Consider the following 27,127-nt stretch of genomic DNA (forward strand, 5'->3'; position numbering starts at 1 on the left):
CTGGGCCACCGGACCGCGCCCAAGGACGACCTGCGCGCATCCGCGGCGGAGTTGGCCTTCGGACAACCGCTGCGGGTGCCGGGCGAGTTCCTCCCTGACTCCACGGCACCATGGTCCGCGGCGCAGCAGCGCTCCGCACTGCAGGAGACCGCCCGGAGGTTCGCCCCAGTGCCGCCGGCGCACCACGGGTGCCCGCCAACGCACGTCGCCCCGGAGCTTCGCACGGCGGAGTACGTGTTCGTCCGCCACGATGCCCACCGGACACCGCTGCGGCCCCCGTACGACGGGCCCTTCCGCGTGCTGGAGACCGTGGCGAAACACTTCACCCTCGACATCGGCGGTACTCCTGACCGCGGTTCCGTGGACCGCCTCAAGCCGGCTCATCTCGACGTGGACCACCCCCCGCCAGTGGCTCGGCCCCCGCGGCGGGGCCGCCCCCCAGCGGGTGGACCGCCGGCATGCCCCCCCCCCCCCCCCCGGTCCTGCACCCATCCCAGTTGCCGCCGGAGGCATCCCAGATGACATCCCGGCATCCCAGACGCCGCCAGCCGCCATACGGCGCTTCGGCCGGGTCATCCGTTTGCCCCGCAAACTGACCCTTCAGGTGCGCGGGAATTCTGGGGGGGGGGGGGGGGGGGGCGCGTGCGGCGGACACGATGGCGCTAGCACGGTGTCATCATTCCGCGCACCAAGAGGGTGTCGGCCACGCCCGAGGGGTAGGCGTGGCCTCGGGATATACACGGGGCGCGCAGCCCCGAGCACCTCAGTGCTATAGTTGAGCTTTGCAAATAAAGACTCTTTTTGGGTTACCTGCGTTGTTGCTTCTCTTCTTGGCTAACGAGTCGTGCGCATAGCACCGCACTTCAATATATTATTTTTAAAAATAATTTTTTTCTTTTCTAAGCAAGATCGAGGCTCGTGTAAGACCTAACATCAATCACAAAAAAAAAAACGGACACATAAAACATATAATAAAGGGAGCGGGAGACAAAATGGGGGGGGGGGGGGGGGAGAGGGAAGCACACAAGCACAACAGTAGAGAAGAGGGACATCGGTAGATCTGTGGGAGGGCTCTTGGCTTGGGGGGAGGAGGCATGGGAAGGGGGTGGGGGTGGGGGTGGGAGAGGCATAAAACACATGGACACTGCTCGGACTTCCAGGAAAGAAGTCGGTATTTCAAAAAAGTGGATCTGGGGTGAATTAGCGGGGGTAGAAAAGATCAAGGTTTTGGATGGGGTAAGACAAGATGTGGTGGTGAACAGCTGTTTTAAAGACCTGGAGGGTGGAGTGGGATTGAATAGAGTGAGGGAGTTTGTTCCAGAGGCGGGAGTAAAGGGGAATGAAAGAGTGAAGGTGAATACAGAATAGAGAGTCTTCATTTTGGTAGTTTAACCATGAGAGGGTTGCTGGCAGATCTTGTGCGACCTGTAGGGAATATTTGTGGGACAGAGCACAGAGAGAGCTGGGCGAGCAAGGCCGAAGAGGAGTCGGTAGAAGACGGAAAGACCACCAACCTGCCTGCGGTCAACATGGGGAATGCAATGTTCAAATAGCTCGATCGTCATACCGAGAGCCATCCTTGCAAGATCGTTTCCTATTTCGATTTCGTCCTGTTTGATGTTGTTTAATGAGACGGTAACTAATTAAATGACAATATGTGATCTCGATTTTTTTTTAAATCAAGTAATTATCGCAAATCAATTAATTGACATAAATAATAATCAAATAAGGAAAATAAAATACAACTGAGGGAAGGGATATGGAAAGATCAAACAGTTAAATGTCCGTGAGCTTTGCTGAAGGAGGCGCTGAATTCAAAATAATTAAATATCAATAAGAATATGAATAAAAAATTAACGAATAGGAAGAATATAAATAAGGGAAGGAATGCATAAGAAGCGATGGAGATAGAGGAGGAAGAATACGGTACTAAGTAAAATAAAGGGAGCGGGGAAGGAGAACGTTAAGAACAACAACAACCACATCTGGAAGAAGAAGAAGAATCCTATGACGTTTAAAGAAGCGTTGGCGGGGAGACGAACATGGTTTGAATGTGTTTTTCTTTTCATCTTCGTTAGATTCGATAACTGGCTGTCTTTGTCTGCTTCTCTTAATGTTCAGAGAAGTACTTCCTGTTTAAACTTGTCAGTCGACATTTTTGGTGCTTAGAGACAGATTTACTATTGTTATTTTAATCGGCCTACTGGACCTCGATGTATATATATGCTGTGGTGTACCATACGTTGTTTTTGTTTGCTTTGTATTTATTCAGAAAAGTTCAAGAAAAACCTGCAATGGTGCAGTCATGAACTTATCTCGTAAGTTTTTGCGAATCACACATACACCGACAGTGTTACCCTAATCCTGTCATAATAATGCCTTTTGCAGCATTCGGTATGTCGCCTGAGGACCAAAGGTACCCGATGACGTCATCCTGGTGTATAATTACACGGAGGGCGGGGCATTAGCATGTTCTCCCTCCATCGGAAGGATGTTAAACTGGAGGACCCATATACCATCAGTGGTCCTTGATGGACGTTAAAGATCCCACGGTGTCTTGAACGAAGAGCAGCCGAATCATCACCGGCATCCTCAACAAGTTACAAATTCTGGCTCTACCTCGCAGGAGGGGTGGCATCAGCTACACAGCTACACAGCTACATTTCCAGCAATGATGTAAACCAGGGGGGTGTTCCGTTAGCAAACAGCTTGCTATCGTTTTCCAAGCCAGTCGTTCCGTATCTAACGCTTCGCAAGTTGCTCGCCTAGCTGCTCGGCAAGTGGAGCAAGCGATTAGGTCTAAGAGAGGTACTTTGTTACGTTCGCAAAAATGGCCACAGTATTTGGTTTCAAAACCATACCACAACCAATGAAATGTTCAGAGGCATGCTCTTGTTATGCATACTCATAGTATTATTGAAACGGGCATTTCAAACATTAAATTTTAGGTCACCTAGACTTTAGTCCAGTGAGCTTATGCGATCGAGCAGTGGCCGTAGGTAAGTCAATGAGTGAGTCTGTAACCACTTCAGTCATTATCACTTGAACCAAACACACATTTTGATGAAACTTGGCCACATGCTTCATACACTACATGACCAAAAGTATGTGGACACCCAAACATCACACATCTCATTCCAAAATCATGGGCATTAATATGGAGTTTGTCCCCCCCTTTGCTGCTGAAACAGCCTCCACTCTTCTGGGAAGGCTTTCCACTATATGTTGGAACATTGCTGTGGGGATTTGCTTCCATTCAGCCACAAGAGCATTAGTGAGGCCGGGCACTGATGTTGGGCGATTACGCCTGGCTCACTGTCGGCGTTCCAATTCATCCCAAAGGTGTTCAATGGGGTTGAGGTCGGGGCTCTGTGCAGGCCAGTCAAGTTCTTCCAAATTGATCTTGACAAACCATTTCTGTATGGACCTCGCTTTGTGCACGGGGGCAATGTCATGCTGAAACAGGAAAGGGCCTTCCCCCAAACTGTTGCCACAAAGTTGGAAGCACACAATCGTCTAGAATGTCATTGTATGCTGTAGCGTTAAGATTTCCGTTCACTGGTACCAAGTGGCCGAGGCATAACCATGAAAAACAGCCCCAGACCATTATTAATCCTCTACCAAACTTTACAGTTGGCGGACCTGAGCTCAGACCTACTGTAACCTATATACCCCACAATGGTTAATAACACGGCCTTTCCTGCCACTAACATGACGTTTTTCTAAGGTGTTTTTCATGGCGTTTTCCAGGGCTGCTTGTAATAACAAAAGTAATAACACTAATGATAATAGCTTGATATTAATGTTATTACACAACAATATCTCACCTCCCCAAGGGGTTTTCGCCACATGTGATATTGCTCCCCCCTCCCTTCCCCGACACCCTCATGGAAGTAAATTTAATCACAGGGAATTTAGAATCGTGAGGAACGGTTCTATCTTTTGAATGACCTGATATAACATAAAATGCCATGCACGGTCTGATCCTTTCAATGACCTGATCTAAAATAAGTTATAATAATAGACAATACTAATAAGAACAATAACATGACTCCCTCTACCACTCCCATAGTGAGAGGATGTACTAGTTTAACAAAATAGCAATTGAGTTATATTGATTACATGATCCTTGTAGGTTATCATGGGAGGAACAAATTACCTGAGCGGGAATGGGAAACTCAAGCGGCTCATGAACAGCAATTGGACTGCAATGATCGTCGTTCCTACGCCAAGACCCTCACTGAACGATATGCACTGCTTTCTGTTGGAAAGAGTCGGTAAGATGTTCTTGCTACCTGCAAGCTGGGTTTAAAGTTTTCGGTTAAATTATCTGGAACTAGTTTTGCAATGTAAGTTTATAAAACCTTTGGCAATATACAAGTAAAAGTTTAGGTAAGAATTGTTATTATAGTCATTAGCAATGGTACCCGCCCTATGGGCGGGGCTTCAATTGAGAAGCCCAAATGAAAAGGCAAAAGAAAAGAAAAATATCAGAAATTGAAGGCTTTTTATTTTAAACTTTTCATATAAACATCCGTTGAATCATATCACATGCAAATTATCAAAATCTAAACAGTACATGGCGCCCATTTTGAAAAAGGATTGAATTCTGCAAAACGGAAGCGGCCGCTACACGTCTTTCTCAGTCGCACGTTTATGTGTGAAGAGTCCGCGCCGAATCTGTAACACGGAAGCGGCCGCTACACCTGTTTCTCAGTCGCTTTGCACACGCTGCCATGTTACTTCGGAGCCGCACGTTTATATAGGAAGAGTTCGTCAGGAGTCTATCTGCTCTCTCCTGGTACGTAGAATAAACAGTATTTGTAGAATTTCAACAAAAGTCACATCACTGTTCATATCGGTAAATATTATTCCATCGTGTTTGGAAAAACTGGAAAATTGGAAAAACAATATAGCCTATTTTACTCCCAGGGGTCCCAAGAATACCCACCCAAAATATCGTTGTGATCGGTTGAGCCATTTTTGCGGTACCTTCAAACGGACGGACGGACATTTGGTGAATTATAGTAAGATGAGAAGTAAAATTACTGTCCAGTTGGTTGTAATTGCTGTTTACTTTGTACTCACACAGTTTTTAAATGTTTTAAGGAACTGAACCTGAAAAATAACTTTATGTACAACTCGCAGAAGCCCATGGTAAAAATACCACGATATAAAAAGGAAGCCTTTTATTCTTTCACTGGTTGGAAGAATTCAAAATTGGGAGGCTAAATATTCTTAACAAGAAAAAATAATATTTTGAGAGTGATTGACGCAGCCAATATTTTTCAACAGGTTAATGGCTGCCTGTTACCTATACACCACAAGTGCACATAGTTCTAAGTTGCCCTGCCAGCCTATCAAGGACAAGTGACACTAAGTGACATCAAAACCAAGTTTTGTCAACACCATATGGATTCCTGCTTGACCTATTACAATCTCAGCCCAACCCCATTAAACTAATGACCATCTCAAACTACGACTACGTCAGCTCACATGTTGTGATCTTCTTTTCCATGACCTTGGTTAACAAGAATCTCAGTCCATCAGGTATCCTCCTCTGTGCAAAGTCCTTCCATGGCACACCTAATCTTCTATCTACCTACAGGGCCTTCACCCACAGCTTTATAGAACACTACTCTCCCCTCTGGGCTGGCACACCTGCCTCACACCTTGCTCAGTTTGACACTGGAAATCAAGGCCTTCATGATCATTGGAATCATTGGAAGCTGAAGCTATTGGCATATCACTTATCCATCGCCGACAGGTCGGTGGCCTCTCTGTCTTCCTCCACCTACTTTCTGGTATTGCACCCTCTGTCCTCTCCGTGCTTTGGCCTCCATCTCCTTCCCCGCCTCCTCCTCCTCCCCCAGGTATCTGCAGGGCACATGCGATACATATAGTGAAACTCCGCTCATTTGTTTTCTCTTTTTCCCCCTGTGGAAGGAACCAACCTTCACGTTCTTTTCGAACTCAATCTTCCCTCGAGGTCTTCAAGACAGCTGCTCACCACCATCTCAGATCATCACCCTTAAGCAGGATTTATTAATATTCATATACTCTACAATTTTTTAAATATTATAAAACATTGAATGTAGTGCACAGATAAGTGTTATGAAGATGGACTTTGTGAAATATCGTACAAGAAGACCCCCCGCCCCATAATAATTCACCTAATAATTATTGATAATAATAAATCACTAAAACCATGACACAAGCACAATGAAACAAACGATCACCCTCTCAGCACAGACAGTTCTACCTTTTGCTTAATGCAACTCTTGGTTGAGCATACACAGTTTGAAACATAACCGGGTACTTCAGAATTCCTTTTTAACCGCAGCATGGAGAAGCCTCCACTGGAACAGGTGGATGAGAGCGAGAGTAGTAGCAAAAGTGATGGGGACGAAGACGATGTCAAGGATTATTTTGAGGACCAGAAGACTAAAAGGCAGAGAAGCAAACAGCACAAGGTGCATGAGAGGAATGCCAATAAAGTCTGCATGAACAGAGGTATGGAATATGCTATTAGGAACATCAATTAAAAATACTTTTTGTTGTTGATCAATTCGATACCCAAGCCTTACTCTTATTAACTCAACTGGACTATGTCCAGCTGAGTTTTTGTCAACACCCAGTGTCCGTCGTCCGTCTGTCTGTCTGTCTGTCGTCTGTAAACAATTTGACGTCTATGCTCTAAAAGTCACAAATATTGATGAAATTTGATGAAACTTGTTATGCAGCATCTTTAAGACATAAACTAGTTTGGGATTGCATTTGGGCGTTTAATGCCCAAAAATGGTCGCGGCAGGGCGGCCATATTGAAAAATCAATTTTTGTCAATCTGGTAATTCCTAATGTAGCTAGAAGGCTGAAACTTGGTGTGTGGACAGTATGTAACAAAACTCAACACATATAATAAATTCAAGTCTGAAATCTGAGAAAAGTAATTGTAGTTTTACTTTTCATGCCTCACTTAAAACTCAATTTTTTCTAGTTTCCTGTTTAAACATGAGATACCTTCAACGTTATTGTACCTCTTTAGCACATATAAACTATATAGTTTGTGGGTCTATTATGCATATTCTAACCATATTGATATAGACCAGTTGAGTTCAGGTTCCCTGGAACCTCTACTTTTTCTGTTGTTGTGGACCCACTCTGACCACTACACTCTCTATTTGTATTTTAATAAACCCCCTTGAAGATTTTTTTTTTATACAGGCTTTTAAGTAGTCAATCATGGATGACGAACATGGATCCCTGCACCGTAGAGACATCTCAAGATGGTGCTGACACTTATCCTTCGAGGTCCAGCGAGTGTGTTTGCAGTACTCAGGGCAGTTTGAAACCGTTCGCATAGATTGGTCATGCAAATGTATCGGTCCTAAACAGGAGTCGTTATCCTGGGACGTCCACTCCTTGGCATATCTCTTGTTGATCCAGTGGGTTGATAACGTCTTCAGAGATCATAAACTGTTCCACCTCACGTTAAAGAGCCGTGCAACATGGCTAATGGAAGACCCTGCTTGAAGGTGTCCAATTATTTGATTCCTCGCAATTTCTGACAGACATGGCATTGTAATGGATTGCTATCTCCGCCACCGAAGGTGGATGGAGGTTATGTTTTCACCCCTGTCTGTTTGTTTATTTGTCTGTGAACAAAATATCTCAAAATGTTGTGGACGGATTCAAACGAAATTTGGCAGAGAGGTAGTGTATGTGACAAGGACGAAATTATTAGATTGTGGTGAAGATCCGGATCTGGCTCGTAGAATTTTTAAAGCGATTCTTCACCATTGGGAGATAGGGCCAAAAACGATACAAAGCAGGATATCTCAAAAAGTTATGGACGAATTTGAACGAAACTTGGTGGATAGGTTGGGTGTCTGACAAGGACTAATGGAATCGATTTTGGTGAAGATCTGAATATGGATTCAGATACGATAATTATTTAATTATTAAGTGATTCTTCACCATTGAGAGATTGGGTGAAAAGCGATATCTAACATGATATTTCAAAAAGTTGTTGATGAGTTATGACTAAACCTGATGAATGAGTTGGTTCGGTGACGAGAGCAAGCCGATTCGATTTTGGTTGAGGTCCGAATCCAGATCCGACCTATCAGTGGATACAAAACATAAACTTTTCAGCCTCGCGGAGGTTTGTGCTCTACCGAGTGTCGTTCTTAAATAATGTATTTAGTTTGTTTTTTTGGATGACCCACACACTTGTGTCTTGGAAAGTGTTACGTGGTCCCCTCGGTGAATACCTGGTCTCGGTGACCCCCGGACCGTGAGAGGAACTTCGCCAGAAAGTTGTATTATATATGCGCTCTTGGAGAATTATTAACAATTACTGGTGTTATGTTACTAAAACTTCAAGAGACTCGGTTTAGCAAAATCAATGTTTTATTCACTTTTCAGAATTTGTTGTATACTTGAGAATTTGTTGTATACTAAGCCGAGATCTTTAATGAGTCTTTGTTCCAGTCTTTGTTGAAGCTCGTTTGGTAGGTCTTGGTTGAAGCTCGGTCTGTAGGTCTTTTGAAGCTCGTTCAGTTGCTGACCAGTCTTCAGTTGTTCCCCGTCCACTCTGCTCTCTGCTCGCAACTTTCTCCTGGTTTTAAAGCCCCAAACTCCTTTGATGTTGCAAAGCATGCAGGGTGTCCCTTATCCAAAACCTTATTTGGCTCTCTCTTGGCCAGCTAGTACTTATTTCTGTTCAAGAGGTCAAATACTCTGACCTGCTGAGGAAGAATTTGCAGCCTGTGCGCAGTGACCTGAACATAGGCTATTTTCCTACACAGATGGCAGTCCACGAGCGTTACACATTTTTGTCTGAAATTAACTCTCCCACCCACCTGCTAGTTCTATGCACTTTACTCATTCGTAAAGTAAAACATATACTCCACTTTAAACAAGATTACATTGATATATATTCTAGCAATATTGTCAATATGAATATTTATTCCCTGACAATCCCCAGTTTTTCATTTATGTTTATATTAACCATTAATCTAAACATTACCACATTTAAATATTCAAAACACTAATCTGGTAATTCAATTTCCTAAGGCATACACCGTCATTCTGGAAGAATTTTGATCACAATACATTTCCTTGTTCATTGACTCTTTCTATGTTGATAATTCAATTCAACTCATTTGCATAAAGATCACAAAACATTTCACCTTCACCAAAACGCAATAATTTCAGTTCATCATTAAAATAATAAAGCATCTGCAACATTTGGCAAAATATTTGCCTTTAATCAAATATTGACTTTCTTTGTTTGAAAAAAGGGGCGGATCACTTGTGTTTGGAATTTCAGCATAAAACATTTTTCTCCTGTCGTCTTCATCACACCTTCACTATTTGCATAGGATTTTCCGCTGTTGTGATAGCTGGGCAGAGTCAAAGACTGACCCTGCTCTCCATGCAGCATCCTTGCCACTCTTGCTGTGAGCCATAGTAGATTTGAACAAGGCCTCCATCCAGTTGTAGTCGACTTGCCTCCTCACTAATCGTGAGCATGGAGCAAGTATTGATGTGATGTTGATTTGTCAACAAGATGTGGAGCAGGGATGCCGGATGCATCCGCAATGATGATGTTGGGACCATGGTACTCAGTTGCCCATGGTCCATACCAGGAGCCCACAGCAGAATCGTGCACAGCTGTTGTGAAGGAAAAGGCAGTCGTTCGCTTGCAGCTCCATGCTGGCTCCCCGGAAGTTGGTGAAGTAATGACACACGTCACCGTATCCCGTAAACGTTGCAGGTAAAATATCGTCGTCCTGCAATTGCTGATGTGATGAATGTTCGAGGTATTTGAACACAAGTAAGTGATCGCCCTTTTCCATATGTTGCAGTGTGACCCAGACAAATGGTCACATAATTTTCCCTTGGTGAAGGTAAACATCCATCTTCCAAAGGAGCATTTCTTCATCATTCTTTGAGAAAGAGGGTGTATGCCAAGATTAACTTCATTTTCACAAATTTTCCTTTTTCAAACTTCTTCCCAGATGTCGTTATCACTCCATTTGGGATGTGGTCTTGTCTTTCCTTTACTTAGCCACATTTATATCTGCTCTCCACACAGATTGAATCAGATGGGGTACATTGTAACATGAAATCACTATATTTTATAACAACTTCACACGAATAATATTCAAATCAGACATGTGTTTTACACTACTAAAACTAAGAATAGCATCCACAATTGCTTTCAGGTTCATATAATTCAAAAATTAAACACATGCAGGTGTTGTAACTCAACTCAAAGAAAATAAATGCATTAATAGTGATTATATATGATTTAAATCACAAACAGGAATATCTAATTCCCAACAATTCTTGCAAACAAGCAAACTATGCCTAATGTGTTATTAGCATAGTCCTCCCCGCTTTTTTTTTTTTTTTTTTTTTCTTTAACAGTGTTACTTGTGGTTATATGAGTTCATCGATCGTGTAAAACAGACATAGTGCACAACAAGTTGTTATGCCCTCATTTATGTCAATGACATTCAACATTATATACCAAACTAACAAACTTCTTAAAATGTGACTAAAGAAAAATCCCTTAATCTATAACATAAATCTGATTATTTGCCTTATCCTGATGCCCCTATCTCCCGGGGTCCATATTTATTTCTATTGTTATCAACTTCCTATGATCTGTGAATTCGTTCCAAAATACCACAACCATAGGTTTTAACAAAGCTCTACCAAACTATTTCCAATGTGAACTCAAAATACTAGTAAAACAATCAATTTCAAAGAATTAACTTCAAAGGGTCAGCAAATTCATTCTATAACCAGATCTAATTTGCCCATCCAATAGTTTGCCTTGACACATGTCATATTATAACACTTTAATAAACCTTCAGAAATGTTTCCCATCGCAACAACTTCCCTTTTACAAATAGCCATGTGTAAATTACGTATTGAACGACAATTTTCTCTCAATGTGTTTGGCCTAAATGGCCGCAAAAGTGGCTGCCAACATGCAGTACCATTTTTATCTACCAAGTAAGTGCTCGTCGACATAAGACGTCTACCAAATGTTGTTTGTAAAAACAAATCTGGGATTTCTAATTACATGGATGCACACTCTCAGGACATTGCAGGCTGCTGTTATCAATCCATTACGATAAAATAATTTCTTTACCCACAATCAAATAAGTAACACAAATTGAGGATATTATCCCTATCACATTCATTTATAGATTCATTTGGTTCTAATTCACTCTTTTCCCACTGCTATAAGGAAGAACAGTAGCTCTTATAAGTCTTTGTAATATCTCATTAAATTTACCCAGCATTGAAGAATTTATTTACTATCCATTTCCCTTCTGTTTACCAGTAACTTTGTTTAAACTGCATAACTTAATTTGATAAATCCCATGTGTACAGCTACCACTTATTGAAACCCCTACTTTTGTAGAAAATATCCAAATACGTGGTTGTATACTCCGTTAAAAGTTGTTCCTCCATTTTCTATGCAACTTAGTGAATACTACTGACACCAGTATGCCAATATAGGTGTGGCAGATTAACAAAATATGTTGCAGGTACACGTAACATCGTGTTCTGAGTGTAAAAAAAAATAACAGCGCGTTCACGTCTGCCCCTTGGTTTTAAGATTCACAATGCATTTCGTTGTAAAACTCACAATAGTTCAATTCAACAAAATTGTCGTTACTATCTGCCCATATCGTCTATGCCTAAGACACATCCATACATACAGCACAATTTATATGCTGATAAAGGTCAAGTTTATATATGTAAAAATCCATGAGCAGAGTACTCTGGAAAGTCAGTGTAAGACCACTTCCAAATTTGGCTAATTTTGTACTCATTTTGTTTATGAAGCTCCTATCCATAAATAGCTGTTATTGTCATATAAATTCTATCAAAAATGGAATCCCAAAATTACTCACAATTCTACTATTAATTAATGGCTGCTCATAACCTAGCACATCACATCCGTATATTCCATCGCCCTTGACAAAAGAGATAATGTTCATACTCAAATTATATTCCTATTTTATTTTACGAATTTTCTGGCTATTCTTATAAGATTGACACACAAAACAAAAAACATTGACACACAAACATACACAAACCCAAGCATTATGTATATTTGTTTGCATTTGAACCATTAATAACAGATCAAGATGGGTGTCAATTGCATTTCAATTTCGTAAAATTTATCCTTTAATTTTAGAAACGCTAATACACAAATAGACAAAAAGTTTATTTTTTTTTTAGAAAACCCCTATAATGTCACATTGAAATTACCCTTTTTGGTCCCACAATAATTTATCCCAATTTGACAATACATCTATTTACATGTCAGTCGACCACTGACCTATCAGCATGCAAAAAAATAGTCCAAAATGCCCACCTGCTGATCATGTGATGCTCGTCACTTGGTTTCCAAAAAATTTTGCAAAGCAATGTTCCACACTTTGGTAATTGTTTTGTTGTAAAAAATTGTTTCGCCCATAATACTCCCTAAAACCACATTTATAATTGGCAAATATGAGGCTTCCAGAATGAACTCTAATTCTGGATCTTTTAATTCATGTTCCAAAAAAAAAATCCAATTTTGGCATTTAATCAATTAATTATTAATTCGCTAATAAGCAAAAGTAAAATTCATTCTTGCTCCGAAAATTTTTGAGACAAGAAGCATCAACAGTTATTCATGTTGGTCTGATGATTTAATCTGTTGAGGCCTGTCGTCATTTGGGATCTGCAGCAATGAAAGCCTAATCGTTATCTGAGGTACCGGTAAGCACTGGTACCCTTGATCTTGGTTCGTCCTATGAACTAGTCTTCCTATTTGAATATGGACAACGTCGTTTCCAGTGTCCCATATTTCCACACTTGTAACATCGGTTTCTGTCATTGCCTGATCTGCCCACCTGTTCACTTGTATTTCTGGGCTGCATCTCCAGATCCCTGAGTTGCCACTGCAATCTCTGGTTCTCTCCTGAAACACGAAAAAATTCTCTGTACCGTCCTTTTTGGGGAGACAAATGGGAATCAGATGGGACAACTGTCACTTTTATTCCTATGTTCGAGGGCAGTTGTGCATTTATGTCCTCTAATGTATCCTGCATCGTTTTTATTTTAAGTTCTAGGTCCAATATACGTCCTTGCTGTGCCCTATTCCTGGATTCCATATCCCAATAATGGAATGCAAGCCAGTCTACTGTTAAATTATGTTGCTTCCTGGCTTTCAATTCTTGTCCTAATCTCTCCAATCGACTTCGCTCAAATGTACCATCTCTTGGAAACTCCTTATCATGTCTCTTTGTCCACAAATACCAATTTTCAACCTCACTAATAGCCTCTTCACCATATCGGTCGTACATATAATATGCACAAGTACCTTTTTTTGGAATATCTGGTTGTCCTTGTGTATTCTTACAAGCTGCATTCCCCATTCTGCCTGTATATGAATAACACTCAGTATTTACTCAATGTACCAGATAACTACCAAGACTACACTTTAAATTACACTTGTACCCCCTGTCAATTTCCTAGCTTATGTCCTATAAGCTCGACTCCGTAATCGTCCAGGAAGTGTCTCTCCACCTTTGCAATTGATGACTTCAAGTGATTGCCAGAGAGTCTCCCTGTTCTGTGGCTTTTCCCACACCCCAATCTCACTGATCAGTGTTGCAGATGAGTCTGGATCAGTAAGTCCTGTTAAGGGGGGGTCAAACAAAAATAACCACATAATATAACAAATAACCACTAGACTCACCACCTCGCTCATCGTCCAAGGTTGTCTGCACATTGATGTTTCGCAAATGTCTCAAAGCTTCTTTCTTGAGACCGCACTTTTCATTCATCCATCAATTGACTTGATTAAATTAAATTTAAATTAAAATCAGATCAGATTAAATTAATCAGATCAAAATCAATCAGATCAATCTGATCAGAATCAGAATCAATTCAAATATGCAATTTCAATCAATTCACCAACATTAATCAATAAAATCCTAATAATAATACATAATAAAATATCATAAATGATAATATCAAAATTCAAATATCAAATCATCATTGAAATTATCATTGAAAATATCAAAATATCAAATATCAAAATAGCAAAATTCACATTTATCAGTCTGATAACTCTATATCTAAGCCTGTACTCAATGTTGGCAAAACAGTTCCGTCTACTGACGGGGAAATATGATCGTCGGTCCATGGTCACCGTTTGACCCATATCTGCCGTCAGTTGACAAATCACCGTTCTGCCTCTGGATCATATCTGACATATTTTTTCAATCCTGTGTGGTCATCATATCACAAATTAAAGTTTAACAACCACTGAAGGCAACTCAACCCTTCATTTGTGAGACAATCAACCAAATTGATCAGACAGATATGAACCAGTTCATTGGGCAATGTCGCACATGTCACGTGCCACATGTCACACGTGTCACATGTCACACGTCATGTGATGTCACATGTCATGTCATGTGTCACCCACCATGTCTCACTTTGAAAGACACTCAAAGTTCTTGACAATTAAAATGGTGTAAGATTCCTGAAATGTGTACCAATGAATGGAAATTCATAATCATAGTCATACCATAATCATCCATTGCAGAAGACAAACATTTACTGTATCATTACATCCACGTGGTATAATCAGCAATGAAACAGTTTATCATTAACAAAATTTGAGAATGAACATGAATAATAATCAACAATATGACAATCATGTTGACAATAATGAATCTCATCAACAATGAGAGAAAACAATGAGAACTATGAAAAGGGAAACAGGTAAAAGTGAAACAAAAGAGGAGGAAAGGAGGAGGAAAGAGGGGAGGAAAAGGGTGGGGAAGGGAGGAGGAGAAGTGGCAGAATGCCAAGGGAGGAATGAGGCTGGGGGGGGGGGGGGGTGGGGCGGGGCTCCTTTAGGGGTATTAATACTATGCGAAATACGACACTCATTGTATTTTTCTAAAAATAACTGTGTATGATTGGCTGCACTTATTCTCCCTTACAAGGCTGTGAAAGGTTATATGATGGATACTATTGTCCCTCTCGACCTGCTGTGCAAATCATACACTCATCTGTGTATTATTTTAACGATGTAAACTGTGTCGTACCATTTCACAAATTATTGTAGCAGTATTGGGGCCATGGTTGGAGGAGGGGGGGGGGGGGGGAGAGGGGTGCAAAAACACATGCATACCCACACATACATACCCACACCCATACACACAAAAACACAGCAAGACCACATAATGAGGTGATATGCTAAATCAATATGGGATCCATATGGGATATGCAATCCCATTCAATCCCATACAATCAACGATCCTATACATGCCTCATACAATGTGTCTGTAAAATGTATTTGGCTGGGGGGTGTAGGGCAGGAGAAGGTGAAAGAGGTTACATTTAAAAAATCGTTTCTGATCCCATATGTAAGTGTGGACTAGGGCCCAGGACACAACACCAAATGGTTGCCATGGGCAACCTGCCTGCACGCATTCCAGTGGCAGGATCAGTGTGTGCAAATCTTACTTGGAGATGAGACGGAAAACCTTTATGACAATGCTAAACTCACTTTTGTAGCACAATGGGAATTTATGTTTGAAAATCGAATCCAGCCGATTTTCCCTTACCACTGTATAAAATGCAGTTTTTTACAAAAATCGCTTTTAAAAAATCGCTTTAATCGCTTTAAAATCGCTTTTAATCGCTTTTTAAAAATCGCTTTAAAAATCGCTGTTCAACTTGTGCGAGAGCATATCCACACGTCCCTCGTGACCACATCAAAGAAGAGGCTCACCACAGGAAAAATATTATATAAGTCTCAACCGTAGGAACCCAACAAATTTGAATCATCATACAAAAGGAATGGGGAGATATGTGACGCAGACCATTGGACTGGAATCACGTATGAAATCAAATGAATACGCAAAAAGCATATTCATACACACAAAATATTTTCATGACTGGACGAATGCAGCACCGTTTTCGCTAACGTCCCGGGATTCGTTAGTGGCTCTTTGCACTCGTAGAATGTACCGAAAAAAAAAAAAATTCAAATTACAGAGAAAAAAACAAAAAAAACAATTTATTATTATTAAAAAAAATTTTTTTTTTCGTCATGACTTCTGAAATTTAAAAAAAATCGTACAATAATTATACAGTATATACCATATCAGTGGTCCTTCATGAAAGCTCAGCACCTTTTCTAAAGACAAAAGGCTTTAGTGGATATTTGTGACAGTCCATGGCACCATTCCTGAAAAATGCATATACATAAATTTTGGAAGAAAAAGAGAAAAAAATTGGCATGATTTCTGAAACCTGTTAAAGGCCTCGTGTTTTTTCCTTCCACACATCAACAAACGTACACAAAACTCAAACACTGAACTATTTTGCGCAGATTAACATCAGACTACACAGATAACAAACAAAAGCTTACCTTGTTTACCTGGGCAGTTGAGTCCCTACGGGCCACCACTTCTTGGAGAATTATTAACAATTACTGGTGTTATGTTACTAAAACTTCAAGAGACTCGGTTTAGCAAAATCAATGTTTTATTCACTTTTCAGAATTTGTTGTATACTTGAGAATTTGTTGTATACTAAGCCGAGATCTTTAATGAGTCTTTGTTCCAGTCTTTGTTGAAGCTCGTTTGGTAGGTCTTGGTTGAAGCTCGGTCTATAGGTCTTTTGAAGCTCATTCAGTTGCTGACCAGTCTTCAGTTGTTCCCCGTCCACTCTGCTCTCTGCTCGCAACTTTCTCCTGGTTTTAAAGCCCCAAACTCCTTTGATGTTGCAAAGCATGCAGGGTGTCCCTTATCCAAAACCTTATTTGGCTCTCTCTTGGCCAGCTAGTACTTATTTCTGTTCAAGAGGTCAAATACTCTGACCTGCTGAGGAAGAATTTGCAGCCTGTGCGCAGTGACCTGAACATAGGCTATTTTCCTACACAGATGGCAGTCCACGAGCGTTACACATTTTTGTCTGAAATTAACTCTCCCACCCACCTGCTAGTTCTATGCACTTTACTCATTCGTAAAGTAAAACATATACTCCACTTTAAACAAGATTACATTGATATATATTCTAGCAATATTGTCAATATGAATATTTATTCCCTGACAGCACTTTCGCCACGCAATCCATATGAATTCCACCCAAGAGAAAACTGATGTTCAAGGATATATTTCAATGGTAATGATACCATACAATTTCAATGATACAACCACGGAGATTTTCCCCGAGCAATCAATAACAAACAACCATCAACAATTCCCAATCCACAATCAATTCCCTATATGATTAAGATGGCCATCTTATATATGTGTGTCCACTTCTGTACTCACGACCCCCTTTTGGTCTCTGCCCCTCACAATGTCTCTCGGCCCCTCCTGACCAAGATGCTGGTCGGCGTCGCCGCACTCGGGCGGTTGAACGAACCCCGGGTGGACGTGTTTCCACCGGGCAGGTATCGTACCAGGCACCGCGGCTGCAGGCCCTCGTGGCCACGCGAAGCGGGTGCGGTAAAGCAAGCCAAAAGCCCCACGCCGCTTGCAAGGCGTGTTAGGCCCCAACGGGCGACCCGTACGCGTCTGTTTAGACGGTGCCGCGAACGGTGCCAGACGCGGGGTCGATGCACGGCCCCACGTCAACTTGACGTCTCCACCGGGTAGGTACACGTCCCGGTAACTCCTCTCGCCAGACGGGCTTCTCAACGCCGCTTTTCCACGCCGCGCAAGGTCGATCCCACCTTTCGTCGGAGCGGGGGCGAGGAAGAATACTACTCGTCGCTTTCTTCCTCGTGTCTTTTCCTCTTCCGTTTCCGGTCACTTCCGTTTCCGGACACTTTTCAGAAGGGCTCCTGACCCTCCAACCACAACAACCCTTAATCTACTATACACGGATAAGCCAAGACCTGAATGGTAATTTACATACATTCACATAAATATGTAACACTCCCCCCCTTCAAGAAAGAAAGTTTGAACCCAGCGAAAACTTTCTTTGCCGGCCAATTTGGAGAGACCAACCAGATAACTCAACCCCCCCCCCAGATTAACTCAATCTGGACAAAGCGTCCGCCACGACATTGTCCCTGCCCCGTACATGTTCAATTTCCAAGTTGAACCCCTGCAAAGCCAAACTCCATCTCATCAACCTCTGATTTTTATTTTTCATTCTTTGAATGAAGGTTAAGGGGTTGTGATCCGTAAAGACCTTTATGGGAAAGGACGTGATTCCTAAATACACCTCATAATGTTGCAGCCCTAGCAGGAGAGCCAGGGTCTCTTTCTCCACGGTGGCATAATTTGCCTGATGTTTATTGAACTTTTTGGAGTAGTAGCACACGGGGTGGTCCACCCCATCCTCATCTTCCTGTAACAAGACCGCTCCAGCCCCCACATCGCTTGCATCTACGGCCAACTTGAAAGGTGCTTGAAAGTCCGGAGCGGTTAGGACCGGAGAGCTCATTAGTATCGCTTTGACATGGGCAAAGGCCGCCTGACATTTGCCATCCCAAACGAATGGGGTCTCCTTTCTCAACAAACTCATTAAAGGGGCTACCACATCCGAAAAATTCTTACAGAACCGCCGGTACCACCCCGCCATACCTAAGAATCTCATCAGCTCTTTCTTCCCCTTTGGGACTTGGAAGCGATCGATAGCTTCTACCTTGGCAGTCACTGGTTGTACTTGACCCTGCCCTACTACATGGCCGAGGAACACTACCTGTGCTCTTACAAACTCACTCTTGGCTAAGTTGATGGTCAGACCTGCCTCGGACATCGTCTGAAAAAATGCATGGATTTGCTTAATGTGGTCTTCCATGGTCATGGTGTGGATGATTACATCATCCAGATATGCCTCCACCCCCTCCAGGTCTGCAATGAGCCTATTAATCAGTCGTTGAAATGTAGCCGGCCCGTTCTTCAACCCAAAAGGGAGGACCTTGTACTGATATAACCCATTCGGAGTGACCAAAGCTGAGATTTCTTTGGCTCTATCGGTAAGAGGGATCTGCCAATACCCTTTCAGCAAGTCAAATTTGGTAACAAATTTAGCTGGGCCTATTCGATCAATACAGTCGTCAATCCTCGGGAGCGGATAGGAGTCGGTCTTGGTCACTGCATTCACCCGTTTTAAATCTGTACAACACCGGAAGCTGCCATCGGGTTTCGGAACCAACACACATGGGGAGCTCCATTCACTGTTGCTTGGTTCGATGATGTCATTGTCCAACATATATTGCATCTCCTTCCGAAGATACTCCATCTTTACCGGGTTCATCCGATAGGGGTGTTGTTTCACTGGAGTGGCCTCCCCCACCTCGATATCATGATATACTAAGTCCGTACGACCAGGTACATCTGTGAACAAATGTTTAAATTCGAACATTAGGCTGGACAGTTGTCCTTGCTGTTCCCTTGTTAAATGACCTAACTTCTCATCCAAACGACTCAACACTTCGGTGTTCGTCAATTTGGGGCAGGCCTGGTCATCCAAGTTATCAAACTTCACACCGGCGTTTCCGTCCATTTTCACCGGTACGACAGGTGAGACAGGAACTACGTCTTCCACCGGTTCCCTCTCATGATATTTCTTCAGTCGGTTGACATGACACAACTGTCGCTTTTTCCGTCGGTCGGGAGTGGTCACCACGTAGTCTGTCTCATTCACCCTCTCCTCCACTGCATAAGGACCGAAATATCTAGCCTGGAGGGGCTGACCTGGAACGGGCAGCAATACTAACACCCGGTCCTGAGGACTGAAATTCCTTATCTGCGAGGTCTTGTCATGTCTCTCCTTCATTTTCCCCTGGGCCCTTCTCAAGTTCCGTCGTGCCACCTCACACGCCTTTGCCAATCGGTGTTTCACTGTGGACACATACTCCACCATCGGTGTCCGGGACTCCTGTAGTAACCACTGTTCTTTCACCAATTTAAACGGTCCCCGCACTGCGTGTCCAAACACCAGTTCAAACGGACTGAATCCCAAGGAATCCTGCACGGACTCCCTCGCCGCAAACAACAATAGGGGTATCCCTTCATCCCAATCCTTGGCACATTCAAAACAATACGTTCGGATCATATTCTTTAAAGTCTGGTGAAACCTTTCCAGGGCCCCTTGGCTCTCGGGATGGTAGGCGCTGGATCTTACTTGTTCCACCCCCAACAGGTGTACCACTTGCTGGAACAGTGTGGACATGAAATTGGAACCCTGATCCGATTGGATGATCTTAGGTAGACCAACCCAAGTGAAAAATTTAATCAAGGCCTTTGCAATAACTGCCGCCGTTATTTTCCTCAGAGGCACTGCCTCGGGGAACCTGGTGGATGCGCACATGATGGTCAGTAAGTATTGATGTCCAGCTTTGGTTTTGGGTAAAGGGCCCACACAGTCCACAATGACTCGGCTGAATGGCTCTTCAAAAGCTGGAATTGGCTTTAACGGGGCGGGTGGGATTTTTTGATTCGGCTTTCCCACCAGCTGACAAGAATGGCAGGACTTGCAGAACTTCGCCACATCCCGTCGCAATCCCGGCCAGAAAAAATGTACCAATATCCGGTCACAGGTCTTGTTCACTCCCAGGTGCCCGGCCCAAGGGGTCTCATGTGCCAAACTCAAGATCTCCTTCCGGTACAGCGGTGGCACCACAATCTGATAGTGAACTTTCCACTCATCGTCTGCGGGCACCTCCGGGGGCCTCCATTTCCTCATTAGGGTTTCCCCCTTCATGAAATACCCCACAGGTATCTTCGTAGCCTCTTCTTCCGTAACGGCTTTCTCAATTAACCTCTGGATCTCCGAGTCTTCGTGTTGTTCTTCCACTAGTCTCCTTCGGACCAGCGCGGTTTGCTCCCCTTCGTTCCCCGCGGTCTCCGACGGACACTCCACGTCCCCTTGCGTTCCAGACGCTACCATTTCTCGAACTTCCTGGGAATCCCTCCCCTGGTTATTTCCCTTTTCCGAGTTGTCTTCCCGTACCTCTAAGGGTTCTAACTCCCCCTCTCTTTCTTCCTCCTTCTCTTCCGCGTGCTTTCTACCCATAGCCCGAGTCACTGCACAGGATGGAAAGATCCCCGGAATCTCCATCTCTAACCGAGTGGTGTTATTTTTCTTACTGGGCTTGTCCACCATTATTGGATTACCCGAAACTCGCCCCCCGGCCAAATCATTCCCGATAATAAAAGAGATTCCCTCCACAGGAAGGGTGGCTTGTAAGCCTACGGTGACCGGCCCTGATACCAACTCAGAACTCAACTGGATGACATGAAGCGGAGCTTTAACATAGCCCCCGACCCCCTGTAAAAGCACACTAACTCCAGTTGCCGTCTTCTCCGACAATGGCAAAATGCCCTCCAGCATCAACGATTGGTGGGCTCCTGTGTCCCTCAATACCCTAACTGGCTTCTGGTTACTCGGGTCGCCATCCAGCGACACGAACCCCTCTGAAATGAAATGTTTGTAGCCCTCCTGAACAAGGTTCTCCCGGGACGCCGTACCTTTGACAGGGGAATCTTCCCCCCGCTCTGCTCTCCAAGAATGATTTCTCACACTTGCCAGTGCATTCGGAGTCGCACTAGACTGATTCCGTTCCGGGTTCTCCCTTTTCCGGAGGTAACATTGGGACATCAAGTGTCCAGTTTTATGGCAAAAAGCACAAGTAGGCCCGGGGGAGAACCTCGGGGTTGGCCTTGAGCCCCCCGAAAAATAAGTTTGTCTTGGGCCCGTAGCCCTCTGATTTCTAACAGTTGGGGTATCATAGTTGTCCCCATAATCATCTCGAGGCCGCCGCCAGGTAAGGTCGTTCTCCGCACCGGGTGTTCCATAACTCCCCTGCTGAAGTCTAGGCGAGGAGTTAGGTTTGTGGACCCCTATTCGGTGGGTTAAGGCATAATCATCCGCCATGGTGGCTGCGTCCCACAACTTTGGTACTTTCTTTTCCTGCAGGTACACTTTGATGTCCTCGTGGACACACTGCTGGAATTCCTCCACCAGGATCAAGTCACGCAATGTTTCGAAGTCTTTCCCGACTCCTTTTGACTCACACCACCGATCAAACATGTTTTCTTTCACCCTGGCAAACTCCACATGGGTCTCTCTCCCTCTTCCTGGCATTCCTGAATTTTTGCCTGTAAGCTTCCGGAACCAACTCATAGGCCTTGAGGATGTGCTTCTTCAGTACCTCATAATCTGCACATTGGTCCATTGGTAGCGCCGCATAAATCTCTTGAGCTTTCCCCACCAGCACACTTTGCACTAGTATGGTCCAGGCCTCCTCCGGCCAGTTTAATTGTCGAGCCACTTTTTCAAAGTGTGGAAAAAATTTCGCGACTTCCTTTTCACTGAACGGTGGAACCAGCCTCACATGTCTGCCCACATCCCAGGTTTTCTGGTTAGGTGTCGACCCCGTCAGCAAGGGTGGTGCCTCTCCCCGTTCTCTCATTAACTCCAGCTCCTTGAATTTAATTTCTTGCTGAAGCTCCATGTCACGTTCCTTTAATTCCCTTTCTGCTTTTCTCTCCTCTGCTTCGAGGTCCCTTGCAGCTCTCCTCTCCTCTGCTTTTCTCCCTTCTAACCTTTCCTGGAGTTCTCGTTCCACTCTCCTTTCCTCTGCTTGTTTCTCTTCTCTCCTCTCTTCTGCTTTCCTTTCTTCTTCTGCTCTTTCCTTTTCTGCTTTCCTTTCCTCTTCTTTTCTTTCCTTTTCTGCTTTCCTTTCTTCTTCTGCTCTTTCCTTTTCTGCTTTCCTTTCTTCTTCTGCTCTTTCCTTTTCTGCTTTCCTTTCTTCTTCTGCTCTTTCCTTTTCTGCTTTCCTTTCCTCTTCTGCTAACCTTTCCTGGAGTTCTCGTTCCACTCTCCTTTCCTCTGCTTGTTTCTCTTCTCTCCTCTCTTCTGCTTTCCTTTCTTCTTCTTTAATCCTTTCCGGAGCTCAACGTCTTCTGGTTCTTTGGGTAGCCACTCCCAGGCTAACTCGTCCCATGTTCCTAATCCCACCATAGATTGTATCACCGTGGCCTGCAACTCTGCCTTCCTCAAATTAGTTCGGACCTCCAAGTTAAAATGTTTGGCCAATTTCAAGAGGTCCGACTTTAGTAACGCTCGGAACTGTGCCTCACTCGGTGTTACCGCAAAGTTCTGTGCCACAAACGCCATGGTGACTATCGTTAACACCTGTTAACCTTCACCCAAGACTTTACCCAATTTCCCCAAAAATTTTCCAATTAATACTTAATTAATAAATTTTAATTAATAAAAATATTATTTTATTATTTTACACAAATACACTTTTAGATCCCGGACGAGCCCCCAATTCTGTTACGTGGTCCCCTCGGTGAATACCTGGTCTCGGTGACCCCCGGACCGTGAGAGGAACTTCGCCAGAAAGTTGTATTATATATGCGCTTTCGCCACGCAATCCATATGAATTCCACCCAAGAGAAAACTGATGTTCAAGGATATATTTCAATGGTAATGATACCATACAATTTCAATGATACAACCACGGAGATTTTCCCCGAGCAATCAATAACAAACAACCATCAACAATTCCCAATCCACAATCAATTCCCTATATGATTAAGATGGCCATCTTATATATGTGTGTCCACTTCTGTACTCACGACCCCCTTTTGGTCTCTGCCCCTCACAATGTCTCTGGGCCCCTCCTGACCAAGATGCTGGTCGGCGTCGCCGCACTCGGGCGGTTGAACGAACCCCGGGTGGACGTGTTTCCACCGGGCAGGTATCGTACCAGGCACCGCGGCTGCAGGCCCTCGTGGCCACGCGAAGCGGGTGCGGTAAAGCAAGCCAAAAGCCCCACGCCGCTTGCAAGGCGTGTTAGGCCCCAACGGGCGACCCGTACGCGTCTGTTTAGACGGTGCCGCGAACGGTGCCAGACGCGGGGTCGATGCACGGCCCCACGTCAACTTGACGTCTCCACCGGGTAGGTACACGTCCCGGTAACTCCTCTCGCCAGACGGGCTTCTCAACGCCGCTTTTCCACGCCGCGCAAGGTCGATCCCACCTTTCATCGGAGCGGGGGCGAGGAAGAATACTACTCGTCGCTTTCTTCCTCGTGTCTTTTCCTCTTCCGTTTCCGGTCACTTCCGTTTCCGGACACTTTTCAGAAGGGCTCCTGACCCTCCAACCACAACAACCCTTAATCTACTATACACGGATAAGCCAAGACCTGAATGGTAATTTACATACATTCACATAAATATGTAACAGACTCTTTCAAATTTGCTCAGAATGCCTCGTCACTTCTAAAATCCTAAAGGTTCATGAGTTAGTTGCACGTGCTGAACGATTATTAACTCAACTGGACTATGTCCAGCTGAGTTTTTGTCGACACCCAGTGTCCGTCGTCCGTCTGTCGTCTGTCTGTCTGTCTGTCATCTGTCGTCTGTAAACAATTCGACGTCTATGCTCTAAAAGTCACAAATATTGATTAAATTTGATGAAACTTGTTATGCAGCATCTTTAAGACATAAAATAGTTTGGGATTGCATTTGGTCGTTGCACGCCCAAAAATGGGCACGGCAGGGCGGCCATATTGAAAATCAATTTTTGTCATATATGTTTAGCACATATAAACTATATAGTTTGTGGTTCTATTATGCATATTCTAACCATATTGATATAGACCAGTTGAGTTCAGGTTCCCTGGAACCTCTAGTTACATGAAGCAATAATGTTACGTGGAAACTGGCAATTAGGTGTTGTGCACATCCCTCGTTCCAAAAAGACACTTGGAAAGAATGCGAGAATCCATCCTTCCATTGTTAACTCAACTGGACTATGTCCAGCTGAGTTTTTGTCGACACCCAGTGTCCGTCGTCTGTCTATCGTCTGTCTGTCTGTCGTCTGTAAACAATTCGACGTCTACGCTCTAAAAGTCACAAATATTGAAGAAATTTGATGAAACTTGTTATGCGGCATCTTCAAGACATAAACTAGTTTGGGATTGCATTTGGGCGTTGCACGCCCAAAAATGGGCGTGGCAGGGCGGCCATATTGAAAAATAAATTTTTGTCATATATTTTTAGCACATATAAACTATATAGTTTGTGGTTCTATTATGCATATTCTAACCATATTGATATAGACCAGCTGAGTTCAGCTTCCCTGGAACCTCTCGTTTTTTTTGTTACCAAAGTTAACTCGTGAACCACTGTAGTGATTTCACCCAAACGTGTCACAAGTATGTGCGGCAATACAAAGATGAACTGATTATATTTTGGGGTCAAAGGTCGAGGATTGTGTGACCATTCATTGAAAAGCCTTGTTACTGCGATAACTTGTTAACCACTGGAGATATCGACCACACTTGGCACAAACGGTGTAATACACAGATTAACTGATTACACTTTTAGTTCAAAGGTCAAAGGGGCATGCACCCTTTAATTGAAAGTCATTTGGCTACTGCAATAACTTGTGAAGCACTGAAGGGATTTCAACCAAACTTAGCACAAGTATGTGCTGCAATACAAAGATAAATGGTGTTAGAAGCATCTAATATGTTGTCTCTTTTCTCTGTTATGCTCTCTCTCTCTCTCTCTCTCTCTCTCTCTCTCTCTCTCTCTCTCTCTCTCTCTCTCTCTCTCTCTCTCTCTCTCCTTCCCTCTCCCCCTCTCTCTCACACACACACACACACACACACACGCTTTCTCCTTCGCATGTGACCTTTACTTTTGAATGTGACCTTTAATTGAGATCAAACATAAGAAATGACATGCCACATGGGTGGAGATCCATCAACTCAATCGTGTCCATTTCTATTTGCTAGTCTTAAACTGGGTATTCTTTAACACTTCTGAAACACCAACATTCAAATGGTGTTTCTCAAGAGCAAAACAACAAATTACTTTAAAACAAAGAGTACCGGCTGACTAGTAATAGGGGGCATTGCATCAGCGGCAAAGCCGCACCCCCAGAAAATGAAGCAGCCAAGGAGCCACAGGCTGCATACAAACCACCAGCATTAAAATAGCCCTGCATCCCCGCCGATGATAGAATGGGGAAAAAACAACCGACTCTTGGTGTTTCTGCCATTGTGGTTTGATGGCGCTCCCATCCAAAGGACGACGCAAAGCCGAGTGCTGATTTAAAAGTGAAAAATGAAGGTATTTAAACCAATACCTACTCGATTTTTAAACGGCTCCTGCTCTCTTTGAACCTATAATAAACTGTAAAAATTTTCAGGTAAATGTAAAAACAATCTGGTGACTGAATGAATTGGAATAGCTAAAGATTCAATTATTTTAGGGGAATATGTCATTGTGTGAGTGACATGGCGACATGGCAAACAATGTATAGCCAATCGACAAATATGGTGGTACCCACAAAAAAAAATCAGGCAAAATCTACCTATTCTAATCGCTGGTATTTATCATATGAGTGCAAATTGGAAAGAAAATAAACCTAATGATCAGATATATTCATTCTGAGTAACTACGAGTAAAAGTTTGATCGGATATGGATAAACAAAGGCATGTTGCCAACAACTGCCTCTTTGTCTTTTCTTTTGTTCAAATGTGACTGCCGTGAGGAATGCTTCATGCAGGTTTAGTCACATCACCAGAACTCAGGTCCATGGAGCAATGCAATGAGGAGCCTTTATCTGTGGATGTCCACCAGGTCTACAATGAGCTGCAGTTCATTTTATCTCAGTTGCAGGTATTGCTATTGTGATGTGCAATTGAACAGTTAATCATTACTTCATTGATTTTTGTGTCGACATCCTTTGCACCTAAATGTCCATCTTTGAGGCAAGGTTTATTTTTACTTTTTTCCCCTCATCTATTCTTTTGCTGCTTAAGTTTGTCGTCACCACATTCAAAATAATTATACGAGAGTGTAGCTCATGGAGAAGCAAGGTTCAATTGGCAGTGGGGCAACAAATGGGCACAACCGGCAATGGGATAACAAACCGTGAAGAGAGATAGATAGAACGAGAATACTGAAATCTGCTGCAAGTGAGAGGGTTGGATTAGGAAGGGTTAATGGTGGTAATAAAGATCATGGATCAATATGGGCGATGGCATGAGGTGGCAGTGCACTTGTCTACTAGAAGGGAGGAACGTGGTTCCAT

General features: G+C 43.3%; 1 protein-coding gene and 1 long non-coding RNA gene across 4 annotated transcripts in view; one reads left to right on the forward strand and one right to left on the reverse strand.

Moving 5' to 3' along the window:
• The first annotated feature begins 1,980 nt into the window (after positions 1-1,980).
• The window catches only part of CCDC138 (coiled-coil domain containing 138), a 38,155-nt gene continuing 13,008 nt past the window's right edge, over positions 1,981-27,127 (forward strand). For 2 of the 3 annotated variants that reach the window (XM_078775872.1, XM_078775873.1), the window contains exons 1-5: positions 1,982-2,045; positions 2,273-2,318; positions 4,136-4,277; positions 6,344-6,513; positions 26,600-26,712. In XM_078775872.1, the coding sequence (XP_078631998.1) occupies positions 2,043-2,045; positions 2,273-2,318; positions 4,136-4,277; positions 6,344-6,513; positions 26,600-26,712 (474 nt within the window). In that variant the 5' untranslated portion in view covers positions 1,982-2,042. Of the gene's footprint in view, positions 2,046-2,272; positions 2,319-4,135; positions 4,278-6,343; positions 6,514-26,599; positions 26,713-27,127 lie in introns of all 3 variants that reach the window. The other variant, XM_078775874.1, reaches the window with a different exon arrangement.
• LOC137428207 (uncharacterized) lies at positions 8,395-13,305 on the reverse strand. Its single transcript, XR_013623069.1, has 2 exons — positions 12,933-13,305; positions 8,395-10,087 (listed from the first exon to the last, which is right to left on the reverse strand). It is a non-coding gene; the product is annotated as an uncharacterized LOC137428207 (long non-coding RNA).

The sequence above is a fragment of the Myxine glutinosa genome, chromosome 4 (assembly GCF_964187855.1).
Source record: "Myxine glutinosa chromosome 4, kmMyxGlut1.1, whole genome shotgun sequence".
In the NCBI taxonomy this organism is placed as follows: domain Eukaryota; kingdom Metazoa; phylum Chordata; class Myxini; order Myxiniformes; family Myxinidae; genus Myxine; species Myxine glutinosa.